Here is a 22,101-nt window from a genome sequence, read left to right on the forward strand (position 1 = left end):
TGCAGACAGAGAACAGGGAATGAAAACCCCAGTATGTTGTGTATGTGAAGCACTGGTTGCCACCTGCTATTAATTTGAACTTAGTTGGTTGCTAGACAGAAAGGTTTCCAAGCAACTTAGGAAACTTGTAAGCAATATGGGAAGGGAGTGTGCTATTCCCCCGTGGCAGAAATGCACACCTCACCAGTTCAAACAAGACACAGGGGAAAGAAGTGCAAGTCAACTCACACTTGCTCTCTTACTGCATTCTGGCTTCTACTTTATAGCACATTTTGCATTACTTCCAGCCTTCCAGAGAAGTTTGGGTTGCCTTGCATTTCCAATCCATTTGCGTGTCGGGATATCAAATAACATGGCAGAACTAGATGCTCTCCTTTGATGTCTGTCAAACACTAAAGCTTGCCAAATGCTTAACATTTTGAAAAAGTGAGGTTTTGACAGAGCTTCGAAACTGACAGAAATCAGAAGTCTACAGTGTAATCTTTTTGCACCGTTCAAATCCCAAATTCAAAAAATTAATTCAAGCTTCTTTTCTGGTCTCCATGGCTATGAGAGACATCGGCATACATGGAACCTACAAAGGGAGATTTGGGGAGGAGGAAGGCTCATTACGCCTAGCCTCAACCTACTTCTGTCAGATACCCAAACATTTCCTTAGTCCAGGCATCCCCAAACTCGACCCTCTAGATGCTTTGGGACTACAATTCCCATCAACCCTGACCACTGGTCCTGTTAGCTAGGGATGATAGACATTGTAGTCCCAAAATATCTGGAGGGCTGAGTTTGGGGATTCCTGCCTTAGTCCAATTCCTCTTTCTTCTTCTTCTGCTTAATCAAGTGGATGACACTGCCAAGTTACTTGGGGCCAGGGGTTCATGCACCACCTCCTCCCTCCCCTTGCATGTGCACCCTGATGCCCAGCCTAACTTCCTGGTTTGAGCAAATCACAGTTTGCCGTGCATCTGAGTTGGGGAAACTATGGTTTGCACAAATAATACCGTGACAATAACCCTGAGAGATGAAGGTTTCAAATTGTTGTGGGGAACCAATGTGAGTACAACAGGCTTTCAGTTACCCCTGCAACTTATGGAGGACAATAGGAACAGTGGTGGAGTGAAAGGGCTAGAATACCAGCATATTGCTTTGGAGCTTTGGAGTTTGAAGTTTGGAAACCGTGATCTTCATGGTTAGGAATTCACATGATCCACGCCCTTAAAACACACCATAAAAACCACTGCTCTGTTGTGTCCTTTTCAGCTAACACACCTGAAGATGTGATAGATGTGGAATACCTCCTAAAATATCTATAAATGGTCTCCCGAACCTGAGGCTTAGAGAGGCATGTGATTGTGAACTGTGCCACTGCAATTCACAGGTTGTGTGTGTGTGTGTTGCTTTAAATAACACAAGGAAGTACAGCAGGGAAGTATTCATAGAGCAGAATTATCTCCACAGATATTGCTTCTTAATTTCACATCTGGGCTAAATTAAAACAGCGTGAGACCTTGCGAACTGACTATTAATTAGCATGCCTTCCCAGTAATTAAACCAACTAATTCAAAGGGGGGGAAATTCATCCTAAAAGCTGCGAAGAATTCTCCTGCTGAAATTAAAATGCCACGGCAGCGACCCAAATTATTAGCATTATATCCTCAGTTCTGGTACCTGGGAAGCATCCTGGGGGAATACAGCATCAAAGGCAAACATCTTTGGGACGGCTACTGCTCCTCTTCGGTGGCCAGCATTGGAAAGGCTGCTGGTAGATGGGTCATAAAGTGTGATCTGCTTTTTCCGCGGGTCCACCTTCAAAAACGACATGGATTCCGATGTGTCATGTGTTCCTTGCGACGGGCAAATTCTCACCATCACTTTTACCTGCAAGTCGTCAAAAATGCATGGGTTTAGCTCCAAACGAAAACTGAGCTCAGACTTAAGATCATGACCACTGGGCCCATCACCTCCTGGCAAATAGAAGGGGAAGAAATGGAGGCAGTGAGAGATTTTAATTTCTTGGGCTCCATGATCACTGCAGATGGTGACAGCAGTCGTGAAATTAAAAGACGACTGCTTCTTGGGAGAAAAGCAATGACAAACCTAGACAGCGTCTTAAAAAGCAGAGACATCACCTTGCCAACAAAGGTCCGTATAGTTAAAGCTATGGTTTTCCCAGTAGAGATGTATGGAAGTGAGAGCTGATCGCCAAAGAATTGATGCTTTTGAATTATGGTGCTGGAGGAGACTCTTGAGAGTCCCATGGACTGCAAGAAGATCAAATCAGCCCTGAGGAAATCAGCCCTGAGTGCTCACTGGAAGGACAGATCCTGAAGCTGAGGCTCCAATACTTTGGCCACCTCGTGAGAAGAGAAGACTCCCTGGAAAAGACCCTGATGTTGGGAAAGATTGAGGGCACAAGGAGAAGGGGATGACAGAGGACCGGATGGTTGGACAGTGTTCTCGAAGCTACCAGCATGAGTTTGACCAAACTGCGGGAGGCAGTGGAAGACAGGAGTGCCTGGCGTGCTCTGGTCCATGGGGTTACGAAGAGTCAGACACGACTAAACAACAATTTCACCACCCACACAGGAAACGGTCTTATAGTGAAGTCAGACTGTTGGTCAGCATTTGAAATTCACTGGGTGCCAGATGCATTTTGCACCTGGCTACTGACCACTTGCGACCAAGTGTAGATGCCAGGGCACCAGAATGGCGCCTGACATCTCCACCATCTGGAGGTGCATGCTTGGTGATACATGGATCTGGACTGTTTTCAGACACTAACAACACATCCAGTAGAATTCTATCTGTTGTATTTTATCTACACAACCGGAATGAATTTCAGGAACCCAGAAGTTGTATTGAAAAATATGGCTTTCAAGCCATCTGCCCCACAATGACAACTAGGCATTCAGTTTTGGTGACTGCAACCCTGGTTTAAGGAGCCATTTGGCACCTAGATTATACAGTATATCTTAAGTTTCTAACGCTGCTTGGTCCAGCCAGCATAGCACTGTCTATCTATGCCACTTGGAATTGGCTTTTTGACAGGGTTCTTTTCCAGCTCTGGCTAGAGATGCCAGATATTGAACCTGGGTCCTTCTGAATGCAAAGCATATGCTCTACCACAGAGCTATCTTCTGCTATGGCCTGTGGACTAGCACAAGAAACACTGTTCTGTTCTATTCATTGGGCTATGGCCCTTCCCCTAAGTAACAGAATGGAGGGAGGTTCGCGTATTTATCATCTGAAGACTGTGACAAGTGTTGGCTTGCAAGAATGAATGGGGCAACAGGGAAATAACCTTGTATGTAGAGCACTGACATCACTTCAAATGCCGTGCTTTTCCATGGAGCGATCACACACTCAGCTGCCAATCATTTAAAAGCACATGGTTGTCAAGCAGGGAGAAATTAAGCTGTGCAAATGCAAGTGTGAACTAGCCTACAGTCTTGGTAGTATTTGCGATAGTCGTTACTCCTCCAACTCATCTCCAGGGCTGGGCAGTATCAGGTTTTCAACACTGCGATATATCACGAGCTAAACATTGCGATATACGATGTCTGAAATAATAATGGAGCTATGCGGAGACATTGACTGGCTTTATGGTTTTCCCCACATTGCGATTTTTGCATCACACACACACACAGACACACACGAGTTCTTGATACATTGCCAGGTCAAAAATTATGAAACTGATATCACAATATGGACTTCAAACCCGTTTTGGACAACATATTGATATATCGCCCAGCCCTGCTCATCTCCTCTGCAGTTGCCCTGATACAACAGCTTCCTTGGGTAAGCAGGAACTCCAAAGCGCACACACATTCTAGCTGCCCCCTTCCCCTCTGTTCTAAGAGGAGCACCAGTTCAGAGCGCTATGATGTGCCCAGATATAACTGCTTATTTTATCGATCTCAAGAAATATTCCTTGGCACGCAGCACTGTACATCTTTTTTCCAAATAACAAAGAGGTTAAATATTTACTGAGGCCTCCTTGGCTAGGAAAAAAATATATGTTGCTCTCAGGAACGCAACATCACTCAAACACGTTAGCTCTGCAAAGTGGTCCTCTTATTCTTCTGCTGTTTGGCTTTCTTTCCCTTCTCCGCCTCCCCCAGCGCCTAGGCTGATATGAATATGAAAAGACAGTCCTAGAAAATAAGCGAACCTTAAAATAAAAGAAGCAGTTGCTTCAAAGAGGGGGGAAGTGTATTGTAGGTGACACATTCAAGGCTGCGTGAAGCTCCTAGCAGTGCATGGATGCTAGAGAGCTTCCTCCGACCTTGACATATCGCCAAGAGGGCAGGAAAACGCTCCTCTCTGTGCAAAAATATACAAAGAAGAGGACACCACTTCAAAACCGCACCGAATTAGAAGGAAACAGCAAGCACACGTCAAAGAAGAAGAAGAAGGAGGAGGAGAAGGAGGAGGAGGAGAAGAAGAAGAATTTGGATTAGATATCCCGCTTTATCACTACCCTAAGGAGTCTCAAAGCGGCTAACATTCTCCTTTCCCTTCCTCCCCCACAACAAACACTCTGTGAGGTGAGTGAGGCTGAGACTTCAGGGAAGTGTGACCGGCCCAAGCTCACCCAGCAGCCGCAAGTGGAGGAGCGGAGATGCGAACCCGGTTCACCAGATTATAAGTCCACCGCTCTTAACCACTACACCACACTGGCTCTCCAGCCAAATACACCGGTAAACTGTGTTTATCTGCACTGAGTTTTATAGTTAGTGTGGGATGGTGGCTAAGGTAATCACATTTCCATCCTGACCTTAAGAAGAATGTTACCTTCAACATCAGCAATTTGCTGTAGTGTCTTAAAAACAATCACTTGGCCATACGGAAGGATGTAAGCCAAGCTGACTCTTTTCACACCCAGAGCCTAAAATGTCTCCCCATAATGGCTCCTATACTCTTATGTTAGGCCTGTAAACAGAAACAGAAATTATAATCATAATCTTAATAAATTCCAAGCGAATAAGAGGAAAGAAACCAGGCCAACATATTCCTTAGGAGTTTGTTGTTGTTTAGGCGTTTAGTCGTGTCCGACTCTTCATGACCCCATGGACCACATCACACCAGGCACTCCTGTCTTCTACTGCCTCCCACAGTTTGGTCAAACTCATGCTGGTAGCTTCAAGAGCACTGTCCAACCATCTCATCCTCTGTCATCCCCTTCTCCTTGTGCCCTCCATCTTTCCCAACATCAAGGTTTTTTCCAGGGAGTCTTCTCGTCTCATGAGGTGGCCAAAGCATTGGAGCCTCAGCTTCAGGATCTGTCCTTCCAGTGAGCACTCAGGGCTGATTTCCTTCAGAATGGATAGGTTTGATCTTCTTGCAGTCCATGGGACTCTCAAGAGTCTCCTCCAGCACCATAATTCAAAAGCATCAATTCTTTGGCAATCAGCCTTCTTTATGGTCCAGTTCTCATTTCCGTACATTACTACTGGGAAAACCACAGCTTTAACTATACGGACCTTTGTCCTGAGGAGTTATTTGAGCTAATACCTGCCAGAACCCAGCACTGGGAAGGTGTCTCCTATCTAGAATTAAGGATTGACTCTTGGAAGGATTGTTTTCACTTCCTAAGTATCCCTTTTTGAAGAACTAAGCCAGCCCATAATTCCCACTCAGCTGTCTTGTGTGTAAATGCAGCAAGAAAATTAACTCTTATCTCCGTAAGCTTTATGGGGTGGACAAGGATGTACAACATAAATAAAAACGAGTCCAATTCCAACTTCTCCAGTCAAGTAATGTGTACAAAAATGCACATATTAGAGTGCACATATGTGCATAATTTTAGGGGAAATGACATACAAAAATATTTGCCACTGGGGGAAACGGCTTGGTGCATATTTCTCAAAGCTGCACTTAATACTGAAACCAAAAACCTGTTGATTAGTTACGTTGAAGAATTTTCATGAGGATTTTTAAAAAAGAAAAAAGAACCCTCAACAGATTGCAGCAGAATTGTGGAGAACTGAATTTTAGGGAAAACGAGAAACTGAGAGAACCAAAACCGATGAATTTGCCCAGCCCTAGCCCCAAACAGCAAAATGTTTGGGGGCCAGCCCAGAAAGCCCAGAGGTGTTGCTGTTCTTCCCCCAATTCTTATCTGCTCTCTATTGTGTCTCTCAGACAAAGCAACATGGAAGTAGCCAGACAACTACAAATGGCAGCAGAATCCATGGTTTTGTGGGTGTAAGGCATTGTCTCTATTTTCCTGGGGTTGCCTCTAGCTCTCTGCATGGAGATGTGAGGCCGTGAGAAGGGGTGGAGGAAAGCAGGTGAGGAGGAGATCAAAAGGACATCTCAAGGGGAAAACAACTTTTTTTTAAGAGACTTACAGGCCCATAACCATGGGGGCGATTAAAGTGTTTCAATCACAATTCATCGCCCTAGGGATAAAGGTGATTCCCCTAGAGGCCACAACCTGCCCAGTCAACAAGAACAAGAGGAAAAGCCCAGACTTGAACGCCTGAGGACATCACCACCCGCATCCAGGGGAGCTGAGAAAAAGCTATACACTTGCAAAGTCAGCGGCAGAAAGCTAGCAATTTCGAGGAGTAAAAACAGGATGCGTCATCATCATCCTGACACCGAGCCCCTAATTTTCATAATTCATTGTGCCTTGCCCTTCCCCTCTGCTCTCACAAGTATGCAATCTCAGTTATGCACACTGATGACTGAACAAATTTAAGGGGATGAAAACACCTGCCATGTATTCAAATGCTTTTATTCCCTTAATTAAGCGTTTTTTAAAAACTTTTTTTTTCTCTCCTGTGCAACAAGAACAAGTGACCTCATCTGAGAACGAGAGAATTGAGGACTTTGCACAAAAACACTGAAAATGAGTTTGAATTGGCTTCTGGTGTACACATGTGCAAAGAATTCAAAAGTTACTTTCCGAAATGATGAAACAAGAGGCAGAGATGGCCACCAACTTTGGCGGCTTTGAAAGGGTTTTCTTTCTCCTAGATGGAGCTACCTTCCCAGGTGGATGAGCCCCATGTGAATAGAACAAATTCATAGAGGATAAGGCTACTTAGCCACACACTCTTTTTGAAGAGCTAGGGCAAGGGTAACCAATGTTATGACCTCCAGAAGATGTTGGACTACAACTCCCATCATCCCTGACCACAAGCCTTTCTGGCTGCGGCTGATGGGAAGTACAGTCCAACGACATCTGAAGAACACCATGTTGGAGACCCAAGGGCTGGAGAACTGCAAAATGATTTCATTCGCACCATCGCGGTCACAGAAAGATATTGAAGAGGTCTGTCGAAATTTGTTCAGAGCATGTATTTGTATACCATATATATCTGTATCTCCATCTGTGCATTTGACAAACATTAAAATCTGAAGAGAAACATATGGTGACCTTTTCTGTCACACTTGAATATTCCTTGGCTTTAAGTTCCCTTCTTTCTGCCTTTTTAAAAAAGGACCTAAATCAGATGTGCCTTTTGGCTTAAGCCATCAGTCCTCATCCCTAGCAAAAATGAAGTCTACATGACTGTACATAACTGCAGATAAAGCTCTGTTGTACTGCTTGACAGGAGCTGAACGCAAGCTAGTGGAGAACCAGTCTGGTTTGCTAGTTTTCTGTTTAGACTTCTGTGTTGCTCTTCAATATAAAACTTTCAGGGCAATATACATAAAAACCAACTGAGCTAACTGGCGTTAGCAGCAAGTGAGGAAACTGGGAGAGCCTGTTTGCAAGCTATTTATTGGTCCCTCGCCCTGCAAACTCAAGCCTGAGATACCATCTTTCCTGATACCAAATGTCTTGTAGGCATTTAGGGCAGGTAAGCACTGTGGGTTAAACCACAGAGCCTAGGACTTGCCAATCAGAAGGACGGTGGTTTGAATCCCCGGGACGGGGTGAGCTCCCGTTGCTTGGTCCCTGCACCTGCCAACCTAGCAGTTCGAAAGCACGTCAAAGTGCAAGCAGATAAATAGGTACCGCTCCGGCAGGAAGGTAAACGGTGTTTCCGTGCACTGCTCTGGTTCGCCAGAAGCGGCTTAGTCATGCTGGCCACATGACCCGGAAGCTGTACGCCGGCTTCCTCGGCCAATAAAGCGAGATGAGCGCCATAATCCCAGAGTCGGTCACAACTGGACCTAATGGTCAGGGGTCCCTTTACCTTTACCTTTAAGCCAGAGGTAGCATCTCTGTGTCACACAAAGTAGTAAGTCACCAAATGACTAAACTGAGATGTCAGGGTAATCAGAAAGAAGGACTTTTAACACTATATATTGTTGACACTATTCTGCTGGTGGGGGACATCTGTTCCATGGGCCCATTCAGGCTTCCCAATTTGGCCCGCAAGACCATTCTGGCTAGGTGACACCCACCTGACACTCGCCTGACATGTGCCATCAGGTGTGGAGCAGGTAAAGCTACAGCTGTACCCTAAAGCCTTAGGAGTGTGGTCCTGGTTGTTTTCAGCTGTGGCTGGCTGGCATTCAGTGCTGTTTCGCTCTGCTGTCGATAGCAAAGCGCACTGCTTTCGGCAGATATCAGAGCACCCAAGTGGGGCTGATATCCGGCCGAAAGCAGCACAACTTGTATTCGGCGCCAAACTGAAACAGCGCCAAACACAAGCCACCCTGCAAAGGAATAACTGGGAACACACTCTAGGCCACGTGCTTCCAAGTGCTCCTTTGCAATGCAGCAGGAGTTGGATCCATTCCTGCCATCAGGTGAAAATAGACTGCTCACCTATCAATGAGGTTTGTGTGGGGACGATCACCCTTGAATCGGGTCCTGTTTGGAAAAAGTGGTCCCCGACCATTAATAGGACTACTTCCTTCTCTTTTGCTACAATAGGGCAAGGGGCAAGATGGCAGACGTGACTTTCAAAGACCTAAATCCACATTGGCCGTGCAATTTCAACTAGCCTGTTTCTTTGGAAGGCTTTCTGCTGAGAACCAAGTTGTAATTTCTGCAAATTGCCCTAAAACAAACGCACGCAAGGCAGCCCCACTAAGCATCCTCATAAGAGCGGATGCTTGTCTTTATTCATGAAGCCGTCTGTATTATGCAAATCACACAACTATCTTGCTAATTAACTGCCTCTGTAATTCATGTGGGTTTTGTACACTGTAGGTTAACATTAAACTGCTGAACTTCCCAGATTTATATATTTGAGCCAGTCTGGGGGGAGGGGGAGGGGGGGTCAGTAGAATTACTAAGGGAAATCCTATTAAATTCCAAGCCTGTTTGGTTAAAGAGAGAGAGAGAGAAGAAGAAAAAGAAGAAGATAATTGCATATGCTGAAAAGGCTTCAAGGGACAGGGGTTATCATGTGAATAAATAATTTGGAAAGTTCCTGGAACTGGATGGGCAGGAGGGTCAGGGTGTACCTGGTAACTAACTGTTAACAATGGGTGTTCCTTTAAATGTCAATGCAGTGGATGGAAGGAAGATACCCTGGGAATGTCCTTTTCTCTCATTGATCTGGTTGTCAACATATAGCAGGAGTCAGGGAAAAAGAAAGGTTACCAAAGCAAATCATACACATGCACACAAGTTGTAATCCTCCTGTTCCTGCCACTTTTAAGGGCAAATTAAGTGGATATATGCTGAAGTCGGCAAAAAAAGAAAGAGAGAACAAAGATTTCCCCCTCCTTTCAAACACTCATTTATGCGTACACAGCAAAACATTTAAAGAAGACTTGTAAACAGCACGAAAAAGACAATTCTCTTTTTTAGCATTTTTTCTTTCTTTCCTAAGGGAATAGTCCAATATAGGCAGAAAACAAGCACTGGGTTGTTGTCAATGAAGTCAACGGGCCACTGGGCTATTCAGATGGGGTTCATCCACCTGGGAAGGTAGCCCATCTAAGAGAAAGAAAACTCTGATGCAAAAACCCCACAGCTTTCAGGGTTATCTTTGGAAGAAGAAAAGGCTAAGGTGTAAACCCTACACAAATCCGGAGTGGAGTCCCTAAGGCCTGCAGCCAACTCCTGCAGCCAAACTGGTGTTCTTCATCCTTTGGACCACATCAGCAGCCCAGGACCTCCATACACACTGCCCAGGCATTCGACTTCAGTTCTGGAGGTGCACTCCATTCTCTCTCAAGACAAAGCAACAATAACTGGGCGATTCATGTCCACTGAGTCTAATGGGTCTACGATGAGTATTACTTAGTTGGATTCAACCCAAGGGGCCTTCAACAACCACTCAGAAAGCAGGGGTGGATGGGGGCAGCAGCAAAGAGGTCCAGGATTTAAGGCCCATTTCCCTTCCTCCCTGCTCTTTCTATGTCCCCACTTGAAATTGCCCACATTCTATCTAACCAATGGGCCACGCCGCCATAACATGTAGTAGTTACAGCCTTAGTTCAGAGTTAAAGGTGTTTTGTGGACTTAATTGCAACTGACAGATATATAACCCTTGCAAAATAGGTTTACTGTGCGCAGTTCTCAGACGCCCCTCCATGTACTGCTTCTGATAGCATATGGCAAATTTATATGCAAAAATGGCTACGCTAGGAGAGACTATCAAACTCTCGTGGGAGAACGTCAAAGAAGCACTTTTATATTGTCGCCGTTAGAAAGTGGCCTCTATTAAGCAAAAATTGATTCCCTGCTTCCCCAAAGGTGTGCACAAAACCATTTTATTTTATTTTATTTTCAAAGTAGGCACAGAATAGAAGAAAATATGTATTTTCTATACAATTTTCCACCTTTGGTTTCATTCATTGAACGTATTAGCTGGAGCGGCTTCATCCTACTGTGTGCATTAATCATTCATATAGCTGCACAATGCACACAGGCTGTCGGGGGGCTGTTTTTTAGGATTGCTTTCTCTTGTTTTGCTTTACAACAATCCTATGAGGGAGATCACCACGAGTTTCCTTTTCCAGAGAGGGCTATGGAGGGCCTTCAGCATTCAAAGGAGGAGAGGGAGAGGTAGATGCCTTTGACCCAACCGTAGGCATGGACTGATTTTTTTTTCCAAAGGAGCAAGATGATTTATATTGGAAGCTGCATTCCAGTCATTAGGAAACAAGCGGCAATAAAGATGACAAAATTAAGTAGCTATTTGTTATCCATCAAACAGCTATCATAAGGAGAAGTGATTAGGGCATACAAGCAGCTTAGGAAAAAGCCTACAGGATCAGTAAATCATGTTAGTGGGACTTGGCTATGGCTTGGGGAAATGAATAAGAAAACAAAAAAGACCAAATGTCATTTTAAGAAATGATAGAAGGCAAAACGCATGATTTTTCCAAGTACGTTGTTGGATGATTCAAGTTCTCTCTCTCATGCAATCATGGGCATGCGCGTGCATGCACACCCTTCAATTGTCTGACATCAAAGGATTCTGTCATTCCAACAATTGTTGTTTTCTTAAAAAAAAAAAAAAACCTGACAGGAGCTTAGGAAAAAGACAGGCACTTACAGTTACTCTGGTAAGCGATGCTGCACTACAAAGCGTGTGCAGAATAGAACCCCAGGAAAAACAACATTTTTTCACAGGGGAGAAGGGAAGCTCCTTACTAATCTACATAGGTTGGGGGGGCAGTCAAATTAGAATGCAATGCAGCAGCTGTTGCAAAAAGGGTGTCTTTTTTTTTTAATACCACAATCTGATAAATTATCTTAAGTAGCACATTAATGTCAGAAACTGAGCATAATCTAACTTCTTTTGGTAGCAGTATTAAATGGCTTTCAAACATCTTTCCTACTAGTCTGACATTAAATTGAATAGCACTCAAAGAGACGTGAAAAAAAATGTTTCGGTTTTTCTTTTTAAAAAAGGGGGGGGCCCAAACTACAGCACTATTGCCTCTTAACCAAGATCCTGTTGAAATGATGTGAATTCTGAGGTTATTGGCACTTCTAGGGAACAAGATAAGTAATTTGCTGTGTAACATTAATCAAATTAACAGGGCCATAAGCATTCCATGTTGTATGTGTGTGGCCTAGCACAGAGTTGCATCTCTCAAGCATGGCTAATAGACTTGGAAGACAGGCTTATGCATTCATTTTTTCGCCAATATTTCCAGTACAAATGCATCCCTCACCTGAACACCATTTGGTGGACATTTGCATTGTGACATAAATTTAGGAAAACATGAGCAACGATGGCATCACTTGTTGACTTTGCCTGTAGATGGCTTCACAGGTGCCCAGCATGGTGCGAGACACTCCTCTGAGTTTGGTGACTTGGGATGTTTGTACTAGCAATGAAGGTGTCCTCTGAATATTCCCACTATCGGCTTAAATTATAGGTTCGGTGCAGATGTCAGTTTAACCGTAACGGGGCATCATCTTCGCAGCTACATGGTTAACCCTAACCAGGCAACGAAAGCCCACTTCTACTCTGGTTGCACAGAATGCCTGGTTTGGTGCAAATGTTACAGTAAACTATGGTTAGAGGCAAGAGGGTAAAGGTAGCAGAATTTATGCCAGAGAAGAGGAGGAGGAGGAGGAGGAGGAGGAGGAGGAGGAGGAGGAGGAGGAGGAGGAGAGTGGAGCATTTGTCTGGAAACCTTGTGGTAGGGAACATTTTTTTACATGGGAGAGACTTGAGGGAAGATTGGGGAATCAGCAAGTGGGGGTCTTTGGTGCCAAACACAGCCCCTTTAAGAGGATTATGGGGTCCCAAAGTAACCAGTCTAGAAGGTGTGGCATGACTGACAGCTGTGACAATGGGGCTTACTGCCACGTCACCTTAAAGGTTGGGGCGGATTGAGAACCTAGACCTCTCAAAGTGGTCTTCCAGCAAATCTAGTTACTGACGACGACACTAAATTAGCTCTTTCCAGCTCCATGATTCCATGAATTAATTCTGTCATAACTGTGCTTAAAATGTTAACACAAGTTGGTGCTCCTTTTTCAGCTCTCCAGAAACGAGCAGAGTTCTGAAGTTTAAAGCGGTAACCTTTTCTCTAGCTCAATCATAAGAGCCAGCCTTCATCTGACAAGGTAATTTAGAGATATATACACTGGGGAGAAATTCTTGCAAGTTGTAATATGTTTCTTTAGTTCTTGCGCTCCTTTATTAGGTTTTGGTTTTTTTAAAGGCACTATTTCACAAGGGGGGGGGGGAATCCAATGAATGACAGTAATCGAATCAATGGGGGCTTAATTTGCTAAAGAACAACACATGTTTAGATTCTACACTCTTAACAAAAGAATCCCTCAAGACTGGCTTTTCTGCATGTATGTTTATGTAGTCAAAAATAATCTGTCTGCAAAATCTCTAGCAAGGAACTGAATCTGTAGTGGTAGCCAACAAGCTGTGCAGTGCTATTCCTGATTTATGCCCTCTGGGCACGGATAGGATTGTTCCCAATGCCACGTCTGTCGGTGAAACCTGAAGTTGCCCATGTAGGAAATCTACCTGGCTGTTAACAACACTGGTGAAACTCTTACACTAGTGGAAAACTGCTGATGTGAAGGAAATTCTGGATGTACCAAGGGGTCGGCCAGATTGGCCTCAACCAAGACGTATGCCCAGGGGGCACAAAAATCGTGCTTCTCCACTCTGGCTCAAAATGGATAGGAGACAACCTGCCCATCCACACACTCCCCAGGCAGCTGTTACACTGCTCTGGGTGCCCAACATCTCCTTGCCAATGGCACAAGGGATGGTGGAGGGGTAACAGCTCCTTGCCAATGGAACAAGGGATTGGGGGGGCACAGATACAACTTCTTGCCCAGAAGGGAACAGGGAATGCCAATATGTCTCCTTGCCAAGGTGAAGGAATGGGTTTCTGTGCAGTCAGTTTGAAACTGACCCCAAATCCCCATTTTTCCTCCTCCAAGGGAGCATTTCTAAAATGCTCTAACTTGAGCTCTTGAGCCAAAACCCAGCTGCATAAACAAGGGCTCAAAGCTTTCTCCTTTATCAGTCTATGACAGCAATGAGTCGCCTTGCCAGTTCCAGTAGAGCAGGGATGACGCATCTGGGTCTTATCTTACATCCTGACCACAAAAGACGCACAGACCTTGTCTGACAAGAGACCCGGGAAAGGCGCCAGGGGTTGATGACCTCCTGCCCCAAGATAAGAGTATAGGAACAGGAACAACATTTTATGGTCAGGAGTGCCGGAACAGGAATAACTGTTTATGGTCATGGATGTCAACTTACGTGTATAAGCTGACGTGCTTGAATTCCTGGTGAAGGAGGGAGAGGGTACCTGGACGATATATATACTACATGAAAATTCTCATTTCTTTGCACATGCTGTGGACTGACCACGCAAGTGCATTCTGCTATCCGGAAAGCAGAATAAACTCTTTCTCTGAATCAACCTTGGTGTCATTTGACTTCCTTCCTCCCTCCCGGGAGCAACGCAGACCCCACCAGTCGGTGAAGTCTAATAAGGCTACAAAGGGAGCCTAGTGATGCCTCTAGATATAGTTCTAGGCATGAAATGGGAAGAGCAGAATCTAAGTGCAGGTCCTGTGTCTGTGCAGCAGTCAGTCCTACTGTTGATGATGCTGTAACATTACGTGTACAAAATAAGTGGAGCAAGTGGAAAGAAAACAGAGAGCCCAAGATTACTATGATTACTATCTCCCCCTCAAACTCGTAGACAAAGCAAAGGATAGGATTGTAACTAGCTTACTGCAGCACAGCCCCAGAAATGTGAAAGATCCATGTGCAGGATGGGATCACACCATCTAGGAGTGAAGAAATAGGAGCTTGCTGGTGGAAACTTTGGTGTGGGGGTGCTTAACTTATAGGGGTGGGTGTACTTTGCACAGACAACAAAGACTCATCAGCCAGGAGAACCAAAAATATATAAAGGGAATAGCACTTGAGATCTCAGCCTTGCCTCAGTACTTTAGATATCAGCATGAACCAACTCCTCTTCTTCAAATGAAGCTGCAAGGCCAAGGCACTCCAAGTAAGCACTCCCTCAAAGCATAATTCCTGAACATCCTTCATTTCTTCCCTATAAATGCTCCAAGGAAGGAGAGGGATGTGTAGAGCTACTCACAAACACCAGCGGCCACAGAAATGTGTCCTACCACCTCCTCACTGCAGTTAAGACAAAAAAATACTGTAAAATTCTAAATATGTTTCAAGTATAGGGAAATAAGCCAATGTTAATATTCTCTGCTGTTCTCCAGAACCCTAAAGAGCCATCCACATTTTGCACCATTAGTTTGGCCCTGGCCATATTATCTTTCTTTTTCACTGAGAATGACTTTATCATATACAGTGTGATGCAGAATATCAAAGGAATTAAAGCTTCTTGACCTCAGTTCCAATTTGTATGATCACTCAGTGGGGATTTCCTTGAAGCTCGACTTGGTACTTTAGTATACCTCCCTGAAATGGAAATCGACAGTAACCTGTATAATTATGCATTCCAAAGCTACTTCGTGTTCTTTCTAAACCTTGGGAGAGTGAATTAAACACTCCAAGATTTCAGCTGCAAAAACACGGCACTCGTTAAGAAACTTCATTTTGCGATTCCATTCTTGGGCCCAAATTCCGTGTTGAATTTTGAGGACCCAGGAGCGCTCCTGCAAGTCTCTTCCATATCAAAAACACAAAGCATGGGACCATAGTATCACAGAGCTGGGATAAATCCAGTGGATCACCGGATCAAATCCCCACAGTCATGGGCCTCAGATGTGGTGTGGCTAGCAAACTCTTCATTCCTGAGCACCACTTTGAAGGTGGTGTATTGCATTATTATTATTATTATTATTATTATTATTATTATTATGCAGTATATCAAATTTATGAAATAAGTAAATAATAAACGTTGCTGCCATAAGAGCAGCTAAACATCTCTGGGAACCTTGCCATGCCTGGTATTAGTCACCCCTGTTAGATTAATTTCCCTGGAAATGTTTCTTCCTTCCTTAAATTAAGATTGTGCAGGGTTCCCCTTACTGATACAGTCCAATGATCCATTTAACCTGCCATTTTGCCTCTCGCAGTAGACAAGCCAAAATGCTTCAATGAGCGCTTAGTAGGGCGTCATTTTTCTTCTACCCAAAATGGCAGAGTGTCCTTCTGTTGGGCAGAAGGAACCAATGGGCTGCTGGAGAAACTTCTAGAACCACCAGCAAACCTTTCTGCTGTTGTTCAAAAGAAAGAAAAACTTAAGGAAACCCACTGCTACAGGCTCCTTAAAAAGCCAGGCTTCAGCTGCCTCCCCTCCACCTCTCCCCATCAGATCGGTGAAAGAAGCTGGACCTAAAGCTTTGGATCAGTTCTAGTATCCTATAGTGGCATAAAGGGAACTTCCACACAACCTGTTAATTATTGAGCATTCATTCTGATTTGTTCGTAGGGACGTCAGATGATGTTGCGTTAAAATAAATGCTCTCTCACACTTTCCAGTGTACTTTCTTGTCATTTCCCTTACTGAAAGAAGCCTGTTGCAGCTTCATTGTGAAAGACCTTCTAATCAACTGCAATAGCACAACCTGATTTAGTCCGCATATGACTGACGTCATTGTATGTGATTTGGAGCTGTCTATATGTCTAAACCACTGAGCCTCTTGCGCTTGCCGAATGGGAGGTCAGCGGTTCAAATCCCCGTGTTGGGGTGAGCTCCCGTTGCTGGGTCCCAGCTCCTGCCAACCTAGCAGTTCGAAAGCACACCAAAAAAAAAGTGCAAGTAGATAAATAGGTACTGCTCTGGTGGGTAGGTAAATGGCGTCTGCGTGCACTGCTCTGGTTTCAGTGTTCCGTTGTGCCAGAAGCAGCTTAGCCATGCTGGCCACATGATCCGGAAAAACTGTCTGCGGACAAACGCCGGCTCCCTCAGCCTATAAAGTGAGATGAGCACCACAACCCCAGAGTCGTCTGCAACTTGACTTAACCATCAGGGGTCCTTTACCTTTACCTTTTATACATTTAAAGTACATTTAAAGCATATGACCACCCCCACCCCTCAAAGAATCCTGGGAATTACAGTTTCTCTCAAGCAGGGTTATAATTCCCAGCACCCATAAAAACTACAGTTCCCAAGATTCTTTGGGGGACTGACCTCTGAAGCAGTCTGTTCCACTGCTGGACACTCACACCAGAAAAGGTATCTGAAAATCCTGCCCACCCACCCCAAAAAAGAGAAAATCTCTGCAGCCTGCAGTTCAGTTTGGTACAGTCGTACCTCAGAAGTCGAACACCTTGTGCGTCAAACGTTTTGGCTCCCGAACGCCGCAAACCCAGAAGTGAGTGTTCCATTTTGTGAATGTTCTTTGGAACTCGAACATCTGACGCGGGTTCCATGGGTTTCGATCGGCTGCAGGAGCTTGCGCCTTGGTTTCCAAACATTTTGGAAGTCGAATGGACTTCCAGAACGGATTCCATTCGACTTCCGAGGTACGACTGTATAAAGATTTGCCAACTGCAAATCGAAACCTGTCCACTGTGATCTGAATCCAAGCAACCCACAGCTTGTTCATCCTTGTCCAACGGTTGCAAGGACTTGATGTATCAGATCAGCCTCCTAAGGGACAGAAACATCATTGCTATCCAGTCTTGATTCCAGATACATTTGAGTTTTTTACGATTCCTGTTGGGTTTTAAATGCTAATGAAGGAGTAACAAAGCGATGGAGAGATTCAAATACCTTCCCAATCCCCGGGTTTTCTTTGACTTTCGACACAGCTCTTAAAAGGCATGGCGGTGCAGGAGGAGGACACATCTGCAGAATGCCACTAAAATTAGTGGCGTAGATGGAGAATTCATGGGAGTGCAGCAATGGGGCATGATGCTTCTTTCTCTTCGAGGACAGGTTAAGTTTCTGGGCGGCTCTGAACAAAGTAATATTGAAGAAAGAAAGAAAAAAAAGGACAGTGTTATTATCTAGGAGGAGCAATTTAGGCCAGTAAACCAGATGTTCAGTGCCATCGCTGCCTGTTGAACAAATCAAGCCATTTCTTTTTGCAATCAGATTTCATGAGAACCTTTCGCCAGGAGATTAATAGAAGGAAACAGGGGCCAAAATATGGCTGGCATGACATTTGTGCAATTTCTCTCTCCAGTAGAGTTTCAATTATATCCTTTTTTTAAAAAAAAAAAAAAGACTTTTGGCAAGAGCTAAGAAGAAGAATCAAAGGTTGCCAAAGCCTCACGTCATTAAATGCTGAAATCATCCCCTTGTCACTCACAGGCCCAGATGGACTTTGCCACTGCTATGTTCACTAAGAAGTTATATTTTGTACCTAACAATTGAAGAGACAAAAGGGAAATGACTTCTGGCTATGGTTTACACAGGAGTTATATTTTGTACTTAACAAGGTAGGAGACAAAGTGGCTTCTGGCTATAGCATAAGCCAGTTGGGTTGTGAGCCCCACTAGGGGCGGGATGGGGAGAGACAGTTGCATTTTCAAGCACACAAAAAATGAGAGCCCATGGCAGAATTCAGTTTGGTTCTTTGAGAACAGAAAATGGATCAAATTCAACGTCCCTAATTTTTCATGTGCAGGTAACATTTCTGCATGGAGGAGCATTTGGTCATGAGAGTTCCAACCTGCAGTCTGATCTGGTTTGGCCCAGACTACAGCTTTACATCCGCATTGAGAATTTGGCCTTCAATGTGTAGAATGCCTATTTTGCTTTGATGGAGCAGAACATGATCTCCAGATACAGAATCTCAAGCTGGGACCAATTGTTATGTGATTCCTCCCCTCCTAGAACTGTCTCCAGCAATTATGAGGGAGGCAATACAGCAAGAACAACTCCATTAGCTTTGGCCGAGGCAAGCTGATATTCGGCTTCTCCCCTCTCACACCTTTTTCCCTCAGAGGCCATTTTACCTGATCCCAACAATAATCATGAAAGGATCTGTATTTGTATTTGCTTCCTTTCCTGCTCCCTTTTATATTGTATCTAAGGTATACAAATACTTGGGAAGAAATGCCTTGGAAGAAAGGTATCGTGTAACTGGATTAAGCAAGTAACAGTGCAATCCTACACGTGCCTATTAAGAAAAGAACAATGGACTTACAAGAAACTGTGTACAGAGTTGTATAAGTAAAGAAGACATGCATGAACATTCGTCCAAAATTAAGAGAAATATTTGCCCACTAGAAAAATGGCAGAATCTGAAGCAACATCTAGTAACAAACGTAAGGCTGAAAGGCAGCGTGAACCAAGGGGCCACAGAAAACAGTTCCATCTTAAAAGCACAATTTAATTTACATAATGTTTACATAAATGTGATTGACAACTGACATGAGGATGTCTTGCAATTCAAGGACATTACTGCTGCATTTTTGGTCCTCATACTTAAGTTTATTCTCTACGGCCAAACATCCACGTCTCAAAACGTTCCCGGGTTTATAAACGACACTTCCCATATTTTTGATTAATAGGGAATATTATGCATATTCTAGCTTCCATTATGTGCTATAACATGGAAATAACAAACAGGGGGGAAATAGCTCTGGTGAATACTTTCAAAGCTCTATGAAGGGATGTACACGGAATCCTGATAGATTAATGATTGCTTCAATACAGTCTGCAAATGGAGTCCCCTTGGGAGAAATATATAAAAGAGGATGCCAAGATTGAATTTACACATCCAATGTTTATTCAGACACCCAGGCTGAGTGTTAATAGCCAGATACGTTTAGCATACACAAGGGGATCGGCGAATGAAAAATGTAGGTCAAGTATGCTGTAAAGGTGTAAGTTCTGCCATAAAAGCCAAGGCCACAAACCAAGTTAGCAGTGCTCAGATGCACTGAAATCAACGGACTTAAACACACCTGACTGTGTTGGATTATGGCGTAACATTAAAAAATAAAAAGAGCCAAAGCTGCCCACTGGAACTGGTAGGGTAAAAGTCAAGAATTCTAGCCAACGACAGGCAGAGTCCAATAATTCTAGGTATTCCTCCATCCTCCTCTCTGCCAAGGTCTACAAAGACGAAACGGAGGCTAAAGAGGAGGAAACTGACAGCCAGGTCTGCATGAGAAGGCAGGATGTCTAGGGTTAAACCATGTCTAGGATGTCTAGGGAAAGACGTCAGTTTCAGCAGCTGATTTTCATGGAGGAAGACCACCAGGAATGAGTTGCTCTGCTCATTAGGCCTGATGCTCATCCAAGTCTGTGGAGATCGTGTTTTTGCTAATAAAGAGTTAACTCCATCTTTGAACTGTGCAATTACTGATCGGCACACTGCTGTGACACGCTGCCATTTTGAGAGAAGGAGGGGAAAACTTCTTCCTATCCACATTCTCTGCATCATGCATAATTTTATGCGCCCCTTATCCTATCACCCATTCCAACTCGCCTTTCCCTGAACTAAAAAGCCTTCGAACGATTTTAGGGAAAAGCTGAAGCAGCTGCTAGAGAGGGTCATTAACAATAAGAAAGGCCAAATGCAATGCTAATTTTACTTCACGTGGATCTTTAAAATATATACCAGACATTACAGTGCCCTCAGAGCACCCATTTGTACATGAAAGCATTTGGAAGAGCATCATCTGCCTTCTTAGTCACTTCTGAAGAGTATTAGCAGTATTGTTGGCACCGACAATTTCCAGCAGCAGATTCAGTGCATGAAAAGAAAGGGAGCCCCGGCTGAAAACAAGATGGAGGACTTAGATGCATGGAATGCAATGATCAAAAAGGCAAGGATTACCCACTTACCCATCGGATCTTGGAATGACCACAAGAGAGCCTAGACTATTTATACATTAAATGCAAGACAGCTGCTCCCCCAGCATCTTCTGAGTTTCTGAGCCACGGGGCCAATGTCAAGAGGCAGAGCCGCAGTTTGCACCACACATGATGCCTCTTGCAGCAAAAAAATGAGCAGCTGCTACTTTGGTGGCCTTCCTTGGAGGAATTAATAAAGCTACGCTGTAACCAAAACTGGCATGGCACCGCGCCTGAAACAGCAACCGAGAGAGCAAGCAATTTTAATTCCCAGAGTGCTCACCGATTCCAGAACATGCTTAGCAGTTCGCCCATATGGCGGAAGGAGGGTAGCACTTAGCCCCATGACAAAAGTAAGTGAAATCTGTTTTGTTTTCCCATCAAATGCCTCGGATGTCGACAGAGGTGGGTCATACCAACTTGTGGCAGAATTGCTCTTTGGGTGAAACCCAATGGCAATTCTAGGAGAAAACGAGAAGATGTTCAGAAAGCTTCTTCCAAATCATTGTTCTGTTTAGGCGCTGGACTTTTCTGTGACTGCAGCCAGCTGTGCCACGCCAAATATCTGCCACAAAAAGAATGTTGCTTTGTCCAGGTGCAGCAATTTGTGCATATGGTGGACATGGAGATCTGACAAGGAAAGCCTGCACTGGAAAGTTTCAATGAATACCATTTACGTAGTAAAGAGGTTCAGTAGTAAAGCACGTGTTTTCCATGTAAAGGTTCCCAGTACAATCCTTGCCAACTCCAGTTAAGGTGTGGAAACCCTGAAAATCTATCAGCCACTCAGCATAAGACAAGGCTGAGCTATATGGACTAATGGTCTGGTTTCAAATATGGCAGCCTTCTACATAAAACAGAAAGAGTAAGGCTGCATGCCTTTCTTTAAAGCACCTTTCTCCCTCCTCCCCAAAAAAGGATTCCTGGGAAATGTAGTTTGTTAACAGCAACCCTCTTGGGGTAAACTATGCTCCCAAGAGTCGTTGGAGTGTGTGTACTTTGAATATATGATGTGTACGCAGCCTAAAATCTAACACAATTACGAGGACAAATGAGCGATAACATGGTTTCCATTTACCTTCTTCAAGCTCATCACTGACATATTTCAAAAGAAAGAGTCTGCGGTTGGTTTCAAGCTCATGCACGTGACATAAATTAGTTCTCTCCTCCTGTTCAATCCCTAGCATAATTCCCAGACACAATCTGCAAGGCCGAGAAATGAAGGGATGCAGAAGTCGAGGAGGACAACAATGAGATGGAAGGACCACATGTTTGATTCCCGATGAGGAAGTTCCTCAAATTCTGACTAAGGTTAAGACGCACGCACTATTCTTTTCCTTGCGCTTATCTAGCCTTCTAAAAGGACTCCAGAAAAAGAAGCCAAGGCACAGACTTTCAACAGCTTTTCCAATTAAGGCTCCTGAAATGCCGCTGTATATTATTTTCCCCTCCGACTGTGAGATCTACTGTCTGCATTTTGCTTAACTTTTCATC

The 22,101-nt window shown here is 44.2% G+C and overlaps 1 protein-coding gene across 2 annotated transcripts in view; it reads right to left on the reverse strand.

Annotated features, from left to right (window-relative positions):
- Positions 1 to 22,101, reverse strand: part of KIF26A (kinesin family member 26A) — a 154,332-nt gene that overhangs the window by 18,004 nt on the left and 114,227 nt on the right. For both annotated transcript variants that reach the window (XM_081908363.1, XM_081908362.1), the window contains exons 5-6: positions 17,569 to 17,752; positions 1,666 to 1,875 (exon numbers count right to left, since the gene is read on the reverse strand). In XM_081908363.1, the coding sequence (XP_081764489.1) occupies positions 1,666 to 1,875; positions 17,569 to 17,752 (394 nt within the window). The remainder of the gene's footprint in view (positions 1 to 1,665; positions 1,876 to 17,568; positions 17,753 to 22,101) is intronic.

This window comes from Podarcis melisellensis (genome assembly GCF_964234715.1).
Source record: "Podarcis melisellensis genome assembly, chromosome: 1".
Taxonomy (NCBI): Eukaryota; Metazoa; Chordata; class Lepidosauria; order Squamata; family Lacertidae; genus Podarcis; species Podarcis melisellensis.